Here is a 19,258-nt window from a genome sequence, read left to right on the forward strand (position 1 = left end):
TACCTGCATCTGAATGGCATGTAGCACACTTGAAAACATCTGGAACTTAAAATGTTTGTTGTTGTTGTTAAGTGCCATCCGACCCATAGCGACCCTTTATAGGGTTTCCGAGGAGCAGCTGGTGAGCTTGAACCACCAACCTTGCAGTTCAGATGGCTTTGCAGTCTGGCGCATTAACCCACAGCGCTACATTAGGACTCCTAAAATAAGTAAGGAGGTCTAAAAGAAATGAGGAAGTGGTCTAGAGAAAATAAAAAGAGTTTCTGACTCATGTTTGTGCACAAGCCTTACAGTGTTTCCATGGTGAGATTTCAGTGGTGGACATGATCCCCAAAGGGTTGACTGCAGGGACTTGTTTATGCAATTTTGAGCAACAACTAGAACCAGTACTTTTTGACACTAGCTAAAAGAGCTCGTTTGAGAAACCACAAAAAGACACACAGTTAAGGTCAAATTAATTGGCAAGCAAAGAAACTTAGGAAACAGCATGAGAAGGTCCATAAGGCTTTATGAAAAATGATGATTCTATTGGCACTTAAATTCTTTCCAGAGAGATTGTCAGAGGACAATTAACTCTTTTCAGTTAATAGAGTACCATTTTAGAGGATTTCTATGATTTTCACTTCGGGGTCCTCTCAAAAGCATTGTTGTTGATAGCTGCCATTGAGTCAGTTCTGAATTCATGGTGACCCTGCGCACAGCTGAATGAAATGCTAACATAATTGGTTGAGAATATGAATTTTGTAATCCATAGGGTTTTCAGTGGCTGATCTACTATGAATTAGATAAACATTCTTTCTTCCTTGTAGAAGCTCTACTGAAACCTCTTCAGTATTATAACAACATAAAAGTCTCCACTCAGAAATGCATGGTGGTTGCCCATGAGGTGCATTGGCCAGGAATCGAACACAGATTTCCAAAATCCCAATGTTATCAAGTCATGGTAATCCTATAGGACAGAGTAGAACTGCTTCTTAGGTTTTCCAAGACTATGAATCTTTACTGGAACAGTCTCATCATTCTCCTGCTGAACTTGCAGGTTCAGTCCACCACTTAACCTACCATACCACCAAGGCACCTAGATTTCCTACACAGAAGGTGAGAATTCTGCCATTGAACCACTTCTGCCCCCGAGTATTGTGTTGTTGTTGTTATATGCTGTAAAGTCGGTTCCGACTCATAGCGACCCTGTACAGGGTTTCCGAGGCTGTATATCTTTAAGGGAGCAGAAAGAAAGCCTCATCCTTGGAAACCCTATACAGAGTTGCTATGGGTTGGATTTGACTCTACAACACTTCACAACAACAACAATAGGGTCATTAGGAGTTGAACTTGGTTAGTTGGTAGTGGGAAAAGCAACAAATGTAAGTACCCTTGTGGACAAAAGTGAGAATAAATATACATATATATATGGGTGATGCATGATAAAATTATTTTATTCATTTATTGACAAAAACCATCTGACATCAAGAAATGCTGGGAAACACTGTTCTAGATTATCTAAACACCTTCCCATTTTAAATGTCTATGGTTTAAATGGTTTGCTCTTTATGTTTACTTCAATGTCTACATACGGAATTGAAGAATCACACAAAGCCCTATGGTTGCCCATTGCCTTTCTGACAACTAGATTACCCGATTCTCTCTCTTGATCAAAACCTCCTCAAGGGCAGAGTCTACTGTCTTCCTCCATGTGTTGCCAGCAGACAACAGGTGCTCAAATGCAGGTTTGTCAAATAAATGAATCTCTATTTCAAGAAATGTTTATTTGTTTTGAAAAGAGAAAGCATGGGATGTGTTTTTGATTCTGACATACAAATAGATATTTATCCAGATTTATTAGTAGCAGGGTCTATTTTCTTTGAACACATAACAGATTTTTTTATTCAAGACTATGCTACTGATAACATTATTCAGTAGTTCTTTTCTCATTAAAAGTTGATGAAGCTTTCAGATATGGAAGCTAAAGAATAAACGCCTGTCACATGGAGCATGATTTTCTTTGACATTAAATGTAGACTTGAAGGGTTTCTAAGACTGGAGAATATTGCATTTTTGGACAGGAAATATTGATTATAAAATCAGAACACACAAAGAGAGAGTGAGAAAGAAAGAAAAAAAAATGTGTCTTGCTCCCAGACTGTACTTTGAGGGATTTTAAGGTTGATGGGTTATTTTTCCATGCCACACTTTTATTTATTTTTGATCTAGAAAAGAGACATTTCTGACAGGTTTCATACCACCACCACTGAACATGAACCTGGAACTGAGAAGTCAAAGATTTAACGAAATGGCAAACTCCTTCAGGAAATACGAAAAAAAAAAATCCAAGTTCCCAAAGAGTGCTATTACCTTCTAGTTCACCATATTTGGCAACTTCATAGGTGGAAAATTAATCATAAGTCTGTGGTATATAAGAATATCAACATAGAAAATAGCACTGATCTATGTTTCTATTCCTAGTGTGTCCAATGCAGAATGAAGATATGCATTTAAAAGTATTACTTCTTGTCTATCTTCCATTTAAAATTAAAATCCCCCATGTAGACTTTATTATAATCTAGTAGTATTTATGCAAATAAATGTGAGACCTAGAGAAGAAATCTTTTCCCCTTAGATTCCTGTGTTTCCACCTCAAATGTTAGTGTTGCTTAGGCTTACTCCCTTGTCTCATTTCAGTTATCATTTCCTTGGAGTCATTTAACACATTTATACCAGCACTGCCTAAATCTTTCACAAGCAACCTCTTTCCATAGGTTCATTTCTAATTGTCCATTATACCTCTCTATGTAGACATTTCACATGATGTAGAATCCAGAATGGCCCTGACTGAACTAACTAATGTGTCTCCTTTTTACTGCAAGTTCTCATTCACCTCCATTCTCCATTTTGATCAAATAAACCAGTAATCCCAGGGATAAAGAGACCTCGGAAATGTTTTGATTCCTCTCTTTTGTCATCAGTCTGCTCATTGTCTCTTCCACCTATCTTCTGAAAATATTCTGCATGCCTGTGCAGAATACGGGTTTGCAGAAAACATGTACAACCTTCTCTTTTTCCCTATGCTTTTGGCATGATGGAGAGATATTAAATAATGACTGAAAACATTTACAGTGAAGACAGCAGGGGTAATTTGTCCAGTACCCCAGTTTCATGAACAAGGTTGTTTGGATATCAAAATGATGAGCTATTTGGTTCAGGAAAATGCAGGTGTGAGTTAATGAGTTATTATGTGAGGAGATGGACTTTGATTTGCACCTGTGTTTATTGAGATGGCACTGTTCTGTGTTTGCCATTGGTTTACTGTGTTGGTTAATGAATTCCCTGGAGAAATTCAGGTACCTATTAATATATCTTGAATGCTTAATATTTTGAGCCTCCAGGTTTTATTTTTGGCTGGGGAAATTCTCAGCTCACCTCATTTGTTGGTGAATTGTTGGCAGACTACATTGGAATCACGTGACCCTGTCAATATGAAAGCAAGAGCAGTTTTAAATTAAGGGATGCCAGCTTATGACATGTACTTAGAAGCTGAAACTGGCCAGATTGTTTTAAAAAACAATTCAAACTAAGTCTCCTCTTAGTAATTTCTCTTATTTACTGAGATCCAGAAATATATTTGCCATCAAGTCATGCAATGCACCAGTGGCAAGCCAAATGGAACACATTCACCTCTGAGCTAAAAGCCTTCTTAGCTCAGGTAGAGTTTTGCCAAACTGAAAGATGATGGACATAATAAGTAATAAGCCAACCTACATCAAGTAAAATCTCAACATGCTCATTAATATTTACTTTATTTGGAAATCTTCCCTCGTCTATTGTAAAAATAAAAATAAAAAGACTTTACCAAGTTCCCTTTTTCCTGCTTATTTACTCTACCAAAATCTTTCAAGAATTGACCTGACAGATTAAACAGGACCTAAGCTTCCAGCTGTCAGCTTTTTCTTATCATGACAAAGTAATTAGTCCCTTGTCATTTGAGACCAACAGAAAAACATGCTTGGGTGATGGGGTTGAGCTGAGTAACTGTGTTCTTTTTGACTTGATATTTATGTGTCCTGAGTGCATCTTTCTTTCAGATATTTTGATCAATTCCTTTGTGAATGGGTCAGAGTGTCACTTGATTTTACTTTTCTATTTTGCTGATGTCAAATGAGTCTTGGCTGAAAGCAGAGAAGACCAGAAAGATGTTTACCTAAGCTTTTGATGGTGTGGATCATGACAAGCTATGGACAACATTATGGAAAATGAATATTCCAGAACACCTAATTGTGCTCACAAAGAACCTGTATATAGACCAAGAGGCAGTCATGCAAATGGAAGAAGGGGAAATTGAATAATTTAAGATCATGAGAGGTGTGCTTGGGTTGCATTCTTTCACCATATTTACTCAATCTGTATGCTAAATAAATAATCCAAGAAATATGAAGAAGTACGTGGCATCAGGATTGGAGAAAGACTCACTTACAACCTGCCATATGCAGATGATACAACCTTGCTAGCTGAAAGGGAATAGGACTTAAGACAGTTACTGATGAAGATCAAATACCTCATCCTTCAGTGTGAATTGCACCTTAATGTAAATAAAACAAACATTCTCACCACTAGAGCAATAAATAATGTCATGATAAATGGAGAAGAGACTAAAGTTGTGAAAGACTTCATTTTGCTTATATCAACCCACTAACACCCATGGAAGCAGCAGTCAAGAAATCCAAGGAAGTATATTGCATTAGGCAAATCTGCTTCACAAAACCTCTTTAAAGTGTTCAAAAGTAAAGATGTCAGTTTGAAGTCTAAAGTATGCCTGATACAAGCCATAGTATTTTTAATAGCCTCATATGCATGTGAAAGTTAGACAATAAATAAAGAAGAACGTAGAAGAATTGATGCATTTGAGTTATGGTGTTAAAGAAGAATATTAAAGGCACCATGGGCTGCCAGGAGAACAAACAAATCTGTGTTGGAAGAGGTACAATGAGAATGCTCCTTAGAAATGAAGATGGCCAGACTTTGTCTCTCAATCTTTGCATATACTATAATAAGAAGGTATCAGTCCCTAAAGAAGAACATCATGCTTGAGAAAGTGGAGGGACAGTAAAAAAAAGAGGGAGAACCTTAATGAGATAGATTGGCATGTGGTAGCAACAATCAGCTCAAGCATAGAAGCAGCTGTGAGGATGGCTGTAGGACCAGGTGGTGTTTTGTTATGTTGTACATAGGGTCACTATGGGTCATAACCAACACCTATCAATAACAATCAACAACAACATATGTAAAAATATTCCCAGAGTCTCTTATTCTCTCATTGTTGTTGTTGTTAATTGCCATGGAGTTGTTTCTGGCTCATAGTGACTCTGTATAGGGTTTCCAAAGAGTGACTGGTGGGCTTGAACTGTGAACCTTGTGGTTTGTGATCCAGTGCTTATCCTACAACACTATACCACTGTTTATATCAGACTACAAAACCTAACAGCAGTACTTACTAATCAGTATACCTTTTTCATATTTCTTAATATTTATTTCCTTATGTAGAAGTTATTCTAAACCGAGCTAATAGTAGGCCCTGTGTTTAATATTTTGATGAAGAAATGAGGTATTCCAGCCATCGGCTCTCCCCATTCCTCACCTTCAGTGGACATCAAATATGCCCCAGGAATCTAAAAATGGAAACTGCTGCTATTGCAGCAGTGCCTGGAAGCAGAGAAATCATTAGACAACAGTGTCAATGTTGCCATTAGAAATCTTATTATTGGGTGTTTAATGACAGCCCCTGAAAGTTTGCTTCTGGCAAAAACCTGACCCTATAGTCTCAGCTGGGAAACAGAGTCTAAAAATGAATTTTCAAACAACCTGCCCAGCTGTGCTTTTTGGTTATCTTTATAAAACCGAAAGCAGCTTCTATGACAGAATTCAATTCCATTAGAGATTATGCTATAAATAATACTGCTGAATTATTTTCAATATTCAATTTAAAATAGAAGCTTGGTAACCTAATGACAAGGGACCCTGTTGGTGCTGTGGTTAAGTGCTCTGCTGCTAACTGAAAGGTCATAGGTTTGGGTCCACAAGTCATATCAGAGGAGGAAGATGTGGCAGCATATTTCTATGAAGATCACAAACTCGGAAACACAATTGGGCACTTCTACTGTGTCCTACAGGGTTGTTATGAGTCTGAATCAACTGGATGTTAGTGGGTAATGCTCTGAGAAAATATGCCCCCATTGTTGTTGTTAATTGCTGTGGAGTCAGCTCTGACTCATAGTGACCCGTAGGGGATTTCTGAGGAGCAGATACTGGGTTTGAACAGTCAATCTTGCAGTTCAGTGCATTATCATGAAATGCCACACCAGGACTCCAAGTAGGCCTCTACTCAAGAAAAATCCTAACTGATCAGAAATCTGCAAGATTCATGTGTACCAGGCACCTTATAGAGCGAATACCCCAGGGTCATGTATTTACTCCAAAGTCACTTTCTCAATATGGATAATGTCCTTCCTTCACAAAATGCAGGCAATAGGATCTTTTTGTCTTAACAGTGTGGAAAATGAAGATACCAATTAATAGGGTGACTTATTTCAATCCCTCAGCAAGTCAGAAAAAGAGCCAGGAGCCTGAGACCTGCCCCTCAGTGACAGCTTTTGTCAGCAGAGTCCTGTGGAAACTATTTATTCTTACCACCAAATTCCTGGAGCTACTCTGATGGATCCTTACTGAAAAACACTGCACATCCTTCCAACAAAATCCAATGCTCACCTCTTGTGAGGCCTCCCCAAGTGTCCATTTCTAGCTACACACTATTGGCATCTAGAAAGATTTTTTTTCTCTCACTTGCATTTTACATTCTGTCCAGACTTCCCAACTAAAAGTTTTCTCAAACTGTTCTTGTATATTTCCAATAGCAGAGAATCTGACTTTTGGGTAATAGAAATACCAACCATCATTTGCATGTCTAAAAGCCACTTGCTTCTATAAAACCAACTTACTCTATGTGACTATTGAACATTTGCAGGTGCAATTTCCAAGAGACTGAAATGAGGTGGCTGCGAATGTGGCCCTTGAAGTAAAAGATGATCAAAATAAATCAAATGATCATCATCAAATTAGTAACAACTGGAAGCAGAAGATGTGGTAATGAACAAGCCCCCCGCCCCCTGACACACACACACTGAAGTGCTTATAATGAATCTTATAAGAAGTTGAATTGAAAAGGATAATGAACACTGTGCAAACTGTCTTTAAAAGCTTGATTTTTTTGTCTATCAGTATGCACCTGGCAGAAGATGGTCCCAAGTAGCCCAGCTTAGAAGCTATGCTGTCTTTGAGCCTCTCTTCTCTTCTGATCTATTGCCAAGTTATGCAGTTCCTTTGGTGGAAACAACCTCATGGATTGTGTCTTCCCTTGTACCATTTTGATTTCTTTGTTTCCAAGCAATAGAAACTGACTATGGCTAACAATTAGAAAGGGATTTGTTGGAAGGAAGTGTGGTAGTTCTCAGTAAGGAGCCATCAGGGTAGCTCCAGAGATCTGGTAGCAAGAATAAATAGTTCCAACAGGGTTCTGCTTTTGGAAAGAACAGGTGCTAACAATTATCGATGTCTTATCTGTCTCTAAAAGATTCATATCCCAGAGAGAGAGTGTCTGGTTAGCCTAGCTTCCAATGTCTCCATTCTCCTTGGCATGGGAGGGTAGAGCACTGTGATTAACAAAATGGTATTTGGTGGAGCAGTAATAGTTACCTAAGTAACATCAGAATGCTATTGCCAGTGAAACTGAGAGTAGATCATGGGCAGTTAAAACCAGCAGATGCCTACCACATTCCTTTAGACTGGGCTCTTGTCTCCCCATGCATACATGTCTCTATTTTAAGTTAAAAGTTTCTAAAGTAAAGCTGAAGATTAATGAAATCTATGATATCCCTTCCAGTTGTTATCTGCCTAGAAAATCCTGACCAGTGAGTACATCCACTCCTTAATTATTGGCATGGTTAAGTTCCCGAACCAGGTTATTGTGCAAACATCAACATTATGTGAAAATGGAACACAAAATGGAGGATGGCTACATCACTACATAACTGTCAAATTTCATTATTACATCGCAGTCAATTCACTGAGAATTATGGTCCAGGCAACTTGACACATAACCTTAACCATTACAGCCCATGTTTTTCTTGCCTAGCACCTCTGAGTTCTTATGCCAGATATATGTCATTAATGTGTATAACAGTTGGGTAGTAGATTTTCACTGTTGTTATAAATGTGGAATTTTGGAAAATGAGATGGTCAATAAGTATGGAGTAGTTGGGGCACTCTACCATAAACAAAGTTGTAAGTTCAAACCCACCAGATGCTCCTCATAAACCCTATAATGGGTCACTATAGGTTAGAACTGACTTAATGGCATTTAACAACAACAGTTGTATATTCAATATTCAGAAATGTTATCAGGCATTTGTTGTTGTTGTTAGGTGCCATCAAGTCAATCCCAACTCACAACAGAACAAAACACTGCTCTGTCCTGAACCATGCTCACAATTGCTGTTAAGCTTGAGCCCATTGCTGCTGCCATTGTGCCAATCCATCTCCTTGGGGGAGCCTCCCCTCTTTTCACTGACCTTCACCTTACCAAGCATGATGGTCTTTTTTGCATTAGGCAAATCTGCTGCACAGAGTTCTTCAAAGTGTTCAAGAGCAAGGATGTCCATCTGAGGACAGAAGTACACCTGACCCAAGCCATGGTATTTTCAAAAGCCTCATACACATATGAAAATTGGACAGTGAATAAGGAATAACATAGAAGAATTGATGCATCTGAGTTACAGTGTTGGAGAAGAATATTAAAAATACCATGGACTGCTAGAAGAACAAACAAATCTGGTTTGGAAGAAATACAGCCAGAATGCTCCTTGGAAGCCATGATGCTGAGACTTCATCTCTTATACTTCAGACATATTGTCAGGAGAATCCAGTCCCTGGAGAAGTCCATAATTAGGTATAGGGCACTCATTATTTTATAAATAAATCTGTTATTCATTTTATGGAAGTCTTTCCTTTTATAGAGCAAAACTCGTTCATTCATCAGTCAAAAGGTACTTACTGAGTGCCTACAATGCATCAGCCACTGTGATTGCTGGTGCTGATAAGGTTTCTTTGAACCTGCTAGTCTAATACAACTTTTACCCATCAATCCTAATTCCATACATCAACTCCAGTTTTATACTCCAGAACTGTAAAAAGTAAGTCAAACTGTTTATTGAAATCTAGATGTACATATACAAACAATAGCCAGTTAGAAACCATAAGAAAAGAAGTTCTCATTCTTTATAGCAAGTTTAAGAATATAAAATAGCTAAAAAGGCACTTAGCAAGAAATTGTAGATCCAATGTGAAGACAATGATAAAAATTTACTGAGGGCCATAAAAGAAGACTTGAATAATGGAGCCGCATAACATATTCCTGGATGGGAAGACTCAAGACTGTAAAAACACAGCTTCTATTCAAATGAATCTAAAATTTTAATACACTTATATCACGATTGGGGGGGGGGCGGCTTGGAAACTAACAATGTTATTTTCAAGTTCATCTGTAATAATAAATATGTGAATATAGCAAAGAAGCTTTTGAAAATGGGCAGAGGAACTTGATCTGCTAGACACCAAAATGAGCTGTGAAGCTAGAATAATTAAGCCAGTGAAGATCAAAATCTCAGTAGAACAATAAACCCAAAACAAACTAAACCCATGCTGTCAAGTGAATTCCGATGTCTGAATCAGAAATCCTACATAGGGTTTCTAAGACTGTAAATCTTTACACAGTAGACAGTCTCACCTCTCTCTTGTGGAGCAGCTGGTGGTGTTGAACTGCTGACTTTCTGGTTAGCAGTACAATCCCTAACCCACAGCATCACTAGGGTTCAATAGAAAGTCCAGAATGCTTTCTATTGAACTCTAGTTCATAATCATACATGTGCAGACATTAAATTAATAGGAAAAGGCTGAAGGGTATTAGGACATGTGAGTAACCATCTGGAAAAAAAATCCAATCCTCACTATACCCATACATCATATCACAACAAACTCCAATTGACTCCAATGTGAAAATAAAACCAGATAACTATGAAAAGAAAGTCTATATTATCATTAATAAAACCTTGGGCTTTCTAAGCAGAACCCAGAAAAGAAGAAATAAAATTAATCACATACAATTTCAGAAGATTGATACCAACCCTTTCTTATACAGAAACAAACAAAACATGACATATTTAAAAGGTACAATCACAGATTACAGGATATTTATAGCCTACATAACAGTCAAAAGGCTAATTTTCTTAATAGATAAAGAATTCTTAAAACTGAATATGACAAAGATTAGCGTCTCATAGGAAAAAAGGAGAAAAGGCATAAACAAACAAACAAACAAAAACCTCTAACAAATAGCTAATGATATGTAAGCAAAATGCTTGCCCTCACTAATAGTATAACAAAGGTAAATTAGAATAACATGAAACTTGATGATGATCAAATGAACAAAGATTAATAAGATTTAGGATGGTAAAGATACGAGTGTACAAATGTACTCAATCCTACATTTTTGGTGGAAACAGACAAATGCACACTTTCTAGAAGATAATTTGGACATCTGTCTCCAAAATCTCATCATTTTAAAAGCCTTCTTACTAATCTAAATTTCTTCTTACTCTGAGGCAGTTATATAAATAAAAACACACACATTTAACCATAAGGATTATCATTGAATAGTATTAGCAACAATAAACAATAAAACTTATTAGCAATTGTAAACAATAAAAAAATTAGTAGAATTATGGAAAATTCAGATGATGCAGTAAAATGTAAGATCGAGTTCACTCACTCACAGCTTTACCATTGTAAATCTGATTACTCATTGTTAATTTATTCATCAACTTCCATGTTATTCTAATTTACATTTGTTATGCTATTAGTGAGGACTAGCATTTTAATTATGGATCATTGACTAATTGTTTTTGTTGTTTCTTTGTTTATTGTAAGAATATTAAAAGTGTCACGGACTGAACAAACAAATCTGTGTTGGAAGATGTAGTCAAGTAAAAGTTAGGATGACATTTTGTTTCTTATACTTCATACATATTATCAGGAGGCACCAGCTCCTGGAGAAGGACATCAAGCTCGAGGTTCAGAGAAAAAGAGGAAGACCCCCAACAAGATGGAATGGCACAGTGGCAGCAGCAATGGGTTCAGGCATAAAAACAATTGTGAGGATGGCAGTTTGTTTTTTTCTGTTATGCATTGGGTTATTATGGGTTAGACCGGACTCGAAGGCACCTAACAACAGGAGTACTTGACAGCCATTAAGTACTATGGAAGAATACTTAATGTCACAAAAAATCTTAATAAATTATTGAGTGGAAAAGCAAATTACTTAAAAAATAAGAAAAATATAATTGCTTATGTGTGTATGTTGTTGTTCAGGGTAGTCTGTTTTGACTCATAGTGACTCTGTATATGGCTTCTGAGACTTAAAATTTTTGCGAGAGCAGAAAGCCTCATCTTTCTCCTGCGGATATGATAGGCCTTCAAAAAGTATATGAAAAGAATCCATTATCTTTTAATTTCATTTTCCATGAACTTTTTGAAGCACCCCTTGTACATATTTAATTAAATATATGTATATAGTGTAGTGCATTATGAGTCAGGATGCTAACCACAAGGTCAGCAGGTTGAAATTGTCAGTCACTCCATGGGAGAAAGATGAGGGTTTCTGCTCCTGTAAAGATTTACAGCCTCAGAAACCCTCTACAGGGATACTATGAGTCAGAATTGACACTACAGCACATAACCACCACCATGTATATGCCTGTTTTAACCTGCCATTGAGTTGGTTTCCAACTGATGGAGACCATATGTCCAAAGAAATGAAACACTTCCTAATCCTACATTATGGAAAACAGATCAAGTAAATTTATATAATTAGAGGGACACAGCCAAATATTAATAATAGTTATTAATGAGCAGTAAAAATACAGGTGACCCTAGTTTTATTTCCTTCTATGCATCTGCATTTTCTCTTTTCTTACACCTAATATTATTACTTTGGAAATGTTAAGTGCTGCTGACTCAATTCTGACTCAATGACCCTGTGAAGGGTTTCTGAGGAGCAGTTGGTGGGTTTGAACTCCCGACTTTGTGGGTCAAACTGAACTTGAGGCCCAGTGCATTATCCTGCAGCACCACACCAGGTAATAATAATAATAAAAAAATTAAATATGTTTTTTGTTAGAGCCAGATGTGTTTTGTTTAAAGCAGTAAAAATCTTTATTATTTATCCCCCAATAAGATCTTTACAAAGAATCACTAAAAGAGGTGTTTTGCGGGCAGAAGTGGGAATAATAAACCTAGAGCCTTCTAACTAACTTGGTGGAAGTTCTTTGAAACATCAGGGCTCTGGGGAATTCTATTTAGAAACCACTGCATTATGTTAACAATATTCCCTATAACTTACATGGTGGATTGTTAGTGAATCCAAACAAGTCCCTCACAGTTTATGAGAAACGATGTTGCTATTGTTATGTGCCGTTGAGTCGGATAGATACCCTGTATAGGTTTTCCAAGGGGTATTGGGGAATAAGCACTGGGTTGCTAGCTGCAAGTACAGCAGGTCAGACTTACCAGCCACTCTCATAAATCTTTTACAGGGTTACTATGAGTCAGAACCAACTCCATAACACACAGCAATAACAACAGGAATTCTTTACAGGAGCAGAAAGCCTCATCTTTCTCCCTCGAAGTGGTGGGTTTGAACTTGGGGCCTGTGGTTAGCAGTCCAGTGCTTATCCTATAGTGCTACCAGGGCTCCTGAGTAACCACAGTCATCTCTATAGTTACTCATATACTATTTAATAGTCTGTTTTATTCTAGTTCACTATATTCACTATTAGGAGCACTGGTGACATTGTAGGATAAGCACTGAACTGCTAACCACAAGGACCCAAGTTCAAACCCACCTACACTATGGGAGGAACATGAGGCTGTCTTCTCCCATAAAAATGACCCTATGTAGATGTTTTATAGCAAGGAGGGGAGTGATTAACTTTTCAGTCTAGGAGCGGAGGTCCCTAGGACCATCAAGGGAGAAGAGCAGAGAGCAGGACCCTACCCAAAGAAGCAGTGATGCCTGAAATGGAGGCAGAGATGATGACTTGGAGAGATGGAGCAGCTTGAGACTTTGGATCCAGAGAGGGAGAGCGACTGTGTGCTGAAGACCTGGGGGGTACGGGGGAAGGATTGCATGGAGGGGATTGTAACCATGGCAATGAGACGATATACGATAGTATGAATGTAAAACGAATGTTCTCCCATGTAAACGATCACATAATTCATAATAAAACATTAAAAAAAAAAATGACCCTATGTAAGGTTTCTAACATTGACTCAGTGACAGTGAATTTATTTTTTCCATATATAGTTGTAGTTGTACATTACTTTTTTAGGTGCTTTTTAATTTCTTTTAAAAATTTCCTAGGTTCTAGCTTTACATCAAATTAATTTATCTGTGAACCCAAACTAGAAGAATTTTATTATTACACTGAAATAGCTTCAGAGAATTATAATTTGATACCTCATTCTCAGATTTTTTTGAAGATTGATATAAGAAATATCTACATGAAAAATAGTTCTCCATCTTTGCTAAAATTATTATTAAACATGTTGCTCATTATGGTGTTCAAAGGATGTATGTGATAAATGTTTCTAAAACTTAGTATCATAAAAACACTTGCCAATTTTTTATATAGAGTTTTCTTTTTTAATGTTACATGATACCTTTATCACTCATCATATTTCCTTTTGGCATTACCTGCCAGAAAGCTCAGAACCATTTTTATTGTCAAACCACAGCAACAAACAGGTGCCTACACTTGTAGAAAAACTTGACCCCAGAATACTTGTGTGTTTAGCCTCAACAAATTGGTCCCGTGACATCATTGACTCAATTTATGAGTTGTTGCCAATCTAATTTGGAGGTAGGGAAGGATTAAGTAATAAAATCATGAGTAATTCAGACTAACAGGTCTTGGTCATTGGCAAAAGAAAGCACTCCTACATAAACTAGTTTATAACAAATGCCTACTAGGCACATTACCTAAATCTGGAGAATTGCTCAGGAGTGAGTCAGCTCCTGGTTGCAACTGTGAACATCTCGGCCTTTCGGATACTGAAATCCATATCTGCATCACCTACCCATATTGTTGGCTTCTGAGAAGTGTTTTGCTTGGCACCCGATAAGGATATCAAGTTGAAAAAACTGGTAGAAGAGCAAGATTCAGATAAAGTAGCAATTTAGATGGCTTCCTGTAGAATGTAACCTTTAAAATAGCTAATAAAATAAGATTATGCTGAAATGAACCAGGAGCTAGAACTAAGACAATTTTCACACAGAAATGAAAAATTCTTAGGCAACATTGTGTGTGTATATGTGTTTATGACAATGTACCACAGTAGACTAAAAGCATAAGTTGAACTAAGGATTTTTAATTTTTTTTTTACTGTTCTAGAAAGTCATGTATTTATTCTTATGGTTAACATTACTTAGAACATTTTACAACATGGTAATAGGACACAGAGCATGGAGGAAAGTGGTTCAATATTTGAAAAATGACTATTATGTCTTGGTGTGGCACTGTAGGATAAGCATGAACTGCTAACTAAAAGGTTCTTAGTTCAAACCCACCAAATGCTCCTTGGAAACTCTATACAGGGTTTCAACGAGTCAGAACAGGCTCAAAGCACTTAACAAGAAACAAACAACATGATGTAAATGGCTTGTCTCTATTATTTCATTTATGGGGCATGTGTTGTTAAGTGCACTTGAGTCACTTCTGACTCATAGCAACTGCACAGAGTTTCTGAGAAGTGGTTTGTGGGTTTGAACTGCCGATCAATGGTTCAAACTGACCTCATGGTCCAGTGCTTCTCCTCCAGCACCATGCCAGGACTTCTAAGGGGCATTAGTGTTCTTTTTGCCTGGAATGCCTAACCTCAACAACCTCCTGAATAATGTGGCATATACACTGACAGAACATACCTCCTCTTAGCATGATTTGGATCCAATGGCTGAGTGGGGTGAAATCTGGTGATGTAGTCGTTAATATAGTATCTAAGACTGCCAAGGTGACATTCTATCCCCTGAGCCTGCTTGGTCCTGTATTCTGTGTTGTTGCTGGCGGAGCTCCTCACTGCACTTCCACCTGATCCGCCATCTTGTTTGTTCTCCCAAGGTGACATTCTATATCAGCAACCAAAAATCCAGTTGTTGTCAAGTGGACTCTGAGTCATGGCAACAGTAGAAATGTGCTCCATAGAGTTTTCAATGAATCCTTTTTTGGAAGTATATTGCCGGGCCTTTCTTCTGTGGCCTGAAACCTTTGGGTATACTCAAACCTCCAACTTTTTGGCTAGCAGCCTGACACATTTGTAACATCCAAGGAACCTGTATCAGCAACAGATACCTTTGAAGTCTGTGGCAATAACTTGATCTTTACCAATCTACAGTGAGTTGGATCAGCTACCTAGAGGAATAGGTTATCATTACAAAAAGATTAGCCTTGGCATTCATAGGAAAACCAAAACCAAGCTAGAGGCAAATGGGCCAAGTAGGTTCAAGGACCCCAAATGCCTTCCATGCTGTTGTGGGCTTACCTGATATTCTATAGCTAGAGTTTCATCATAAGTTCACAATGCTTGGTACCCAACAGCCTAAGCTCTGAAATAGCATTTTCTACTTTCAAAATCCAGATCCACCAGTTACTGCTGACTGAGAAAACTTGGGATAGCCCTTTATTTTGAGCCTTCCTATAAATTAATGAGATCATCCCCCAAAAAGCCAGTAATAGTACATCCTCAGCATATGTCAATTTTATTATTAAATAGACTTAAAGTACAGTCAATTAAAAGCACGTCTTGTTCCTAGTTAACATTTTTTGGATGCATTCCAACCACTTACCTATCAGTCAAGGTGTAGTGAGCAGAAAGGGACCCAGGATTAAAAGCTGAGGGAAGCATGGAACTAGGTTAAAGGAAAGGAATCTCTTTGACATTTTTGTTCAGAGCTACAATGATTCTTCTACATGGAAAAGCACCCAATTGTTGTAGTTATTTAAGCATAAACCCATACTGTTTCTTCAAAGACAATCTAATTGACAAATCCAGATCATGGTATCATCAGCTCTCTGGACCAGAGGAACTGAACCTCTCTCTAGCAATGGTTCTACCCCCAGGGACTCTCTATATAGACTTTCTGTGATAAAAGATATTCAGCTGTAGAGCTGCCATTTGTTCTTTGTGTTCTGAACTGCCACAGAACGCATGCAAAGACTTTAGGTGCGATGTGTGTGGGATTACGCATACACTGGAGAGGTTGCATATACTAGTGCATGTTTCTGTCAGCCATTGGAAAGTGACAGCTCTCCTTTATAAAGTAGTTGTGTGTTGTGTATCTCTTCATACTGTCAATGGAGACTTCCATTTGTAAAGCCATCCATCACCTCTATCTAGCAGTCATGTGTAGATTTCAACAACCTCACTTGACCAGCAACGAGAGATGAGGAAATGGCATTTTGGAGACTTTTTGTTAAGCTGTTTTGTACCAAATGGATGAATTATTATCATTATTTTCTCCCCAGGGTATCTAGAAGAGGCTGATTCTGATACAAACCTCTTTAAGAGAAACTTTCATTTCACGTTCCACGGCGTCAGGGTGGGGTACACATGGACACACTGACCAACACATTCACACACAAAAACTTTGGGGCACAAACATGAAACACTGACCTGTTAGGCTGGCAGCCTCGGCAGACAGGAAGGCACTCCAAGACAAGAGGAAAAACAGGCCGGTTTCCAGCATAGGAAACTCACACAGCTTGGTAAATTTGGTCAAGTGACAAAGGTGTTAAGGGAAACAACAACTGCTTTTACAGCTAAATTGCCTTACTGTCTGAGGAAAACTAACCCAGTGGCAGTTTTCGAGTTGGACACCTGATTTTTAGATCTAACTGGAAGGTCATACTCATTGGTACCTACTTTGAAAGTCAGCAAGAGTGCATTGCTTTTCTGAAAGCTGAAACCACCTTTAGAAACTCAAATGTATGTTCAGGTTAAGAGGTGTCTTCCTCATAGGATACAGTCAGCTGACTGTGGGTACACAAATTCTAGAATTGTGCTCAGTCTTTGTGGTGTGATCTTCAGGGGAAGTGCAGCAAACATGGGGAAAAAAGTCCAAGGAAGATGTGGCTGAGGTGAGGATGCTGGAAGTGGGTCAACACTGAAGAAGGCTCCCATTCCCTGGAGAATGCTGGCCTGGGTACAGATGGCCTTGTTGACTCTTATTTCATGGAGTGGAAAGAGGATCAGGAGAAGCGTTTACATTCAGTGACAGGAAAGATGCCAGTGCCCTCATGGAATAAGTAGGATGGAAGGGAAGGTATGTTATTTCTAGGTCAGGCAAGATATCCCTTGGCAGGTAATGATTCGTTTTGGCTTAGATGACACTTGGTCAATAGTCTATAAATTGCAAATAGTACAAAGAAATAGTGATCCTAGTCAGGCAGAGAATGGGTTATGGGAAGATGATTAGACATATGTTATTGATGCCATTGTTTCCACATGAGGCTCCAAATTCCCTGACAAATAAGAAGATGTTGTCATGTGGCATTTCTTTGCTTCTAGAATAAAACCTGGTGAAAATTCCACATTAAGAGACAATTAGCAGCAAGCAGGAAAGCATAAGCAGGAACTCTGGGGTAGAACATCTGGGTCTGACTCTAGGCTCTGCCAATAACTGACTGGGTGATTTCTAAGCAGTATGTTAACCTCTTTGAGAGTCATTTAGACTTTCTGTGAATTGGCAATAAGGATAATACCTACTTCCACAGTGTGTAGAGCAAAATGAGATGAAGTATGTTCAAAATGCATTATAAAGTTTACAAAAGCACAAAATACTGAGAGGAACGGAATAATATAGTGGTTAGAGTGTGAACTCAGGAAACATACTGCCTGCGTTCAAATTCATGTATCCATTCGGACAAGTCTCTGAACCACTGAAACCCTCAGTTCCCCAATCTGAAAATGAGAATGATTATGCAACCTACATCATACATATGTTGTTGTTGTTGTTAAGTGCCATCAAGTCAGTTCCGACACATAACGATCCTGTATAGGGTTTCCTAGGAGCAGCTAGTGGATTTGAACTGCTGACCTTGTGGTTCGCAATCCAATGCTAATTCTACAGTGCAAAACCAAAAGTCCACATCTTATATACATACACATCGACTAATATACATTAAGGATTTAGAAAAATGCCTGTAATATAGCAAGTGATATGTATGTTTTTCTATTACTGTTACTTCCAATGAATTCTCTCTTCCAGTTTACTTTAAAGCAGGAGTGGGGAATGTTTGGTACATGGGCCATAGAAAGTCCAAGAAATCATTTGGTCTGGCCCTGCCAAAGCAACCACAGTTCCAGCCATCACATTGTTGTTGTTGTTAAGTGCCCGTCCAGTCAGTTCAGACTCATCGAGATCCTGTACAGTGTTTCAAAGGAGCAGCTGGTGAGCTTAGGCTGCTTAGGGGTAAGTTAATTAAATGTTTAACCAAATATAGCAGGCTAATTTTTAAGTTGATAATTTTGTATGGCCCATGAGTGATATTAAAGGTTTTGACAGATAAAAGTTTCCCCACCGCTGTTTTAAAGAGAAGACTCAGGCCAATTTTACTAAAAGAATATCAATGGGCTACAGGAGGTCCTTGTCTTTCAGTCTCCTCCAGGAAGTATGAAGCCCTAGACCCATACCCACAACCCAAGAAGAAGACTTTGCCTCATTTTGGACTAGGTTTTGAAACCATTCTGTGGAGAAAAGATATTAGGTACTTGGCCACTTCACAGTTTGTGTTTGTGAGAGTTAGTTGAAGGCTGCCAAGTGTTGCAAGACTGGCTTGCAGCTGTCCCATATGTTCATCTCTATACCCTTTTTTCTAGAACTGATTCAACCTCATGGTCAATTTCCAGTCACCAGGAAGTTTTCTACTTCTCTCATAAACCTGTTGACTTATGTGTACATATCTTTCCCTCACAAAAGACATGGCATTCCTATTTCAGTTCCTCTACCTATTGCCACAAGGCTGTTTGGCTGCAAGTTGCGGAAAGCCTCATCTCTCTCATGTGGAGGGCCTGGAGGATTTGAGCTGCTGACCGCGAGGTTCGCAAC

General features: G+C 38.3%; 1 protein-coding gene across 1 annotated transcript in view; it reads right to left on the minus strand.

Moving 5' to 3' along the window:
- SLC9A9 (solute carrier family 9, subfamily A (NHE9, cation proton antiporter 9), member 9) overlaps positions 1-19,258 on the minus strand; it is a 1,149,796-nt gene that overhangs the window by 603,496 nt on the left and 527,042 nt on the right. Inside the window, exon 8 of the mRNA XM_006869862.1 lies at positions 16,825-16,930. Within this exon, the coding sequence (XP_006869924.1) occupies positions 16,825-16,930 (106 nt within the window). The remainder of the gene's footprint in view (positions 1-16,824; positions 16,931-19,258) is intronic.

The sequence above is a fragment of the Chrysochloris asiatica genome, unplaced genomic scaffold, assembly GCF_000296735.1.
Source record: "Chrysochloris asiatica unplaced genomic scaffold, ChrAsi1.0 scaffold00136, whole genome shotgun sequence".
NCBI classification, from domain to species: Eukaryota; Metazoa; Chordata; class Mammalia; order Afrosoricida; family Chrysochloridae; genus Chrysochloris; species Chrysochloris asiatica.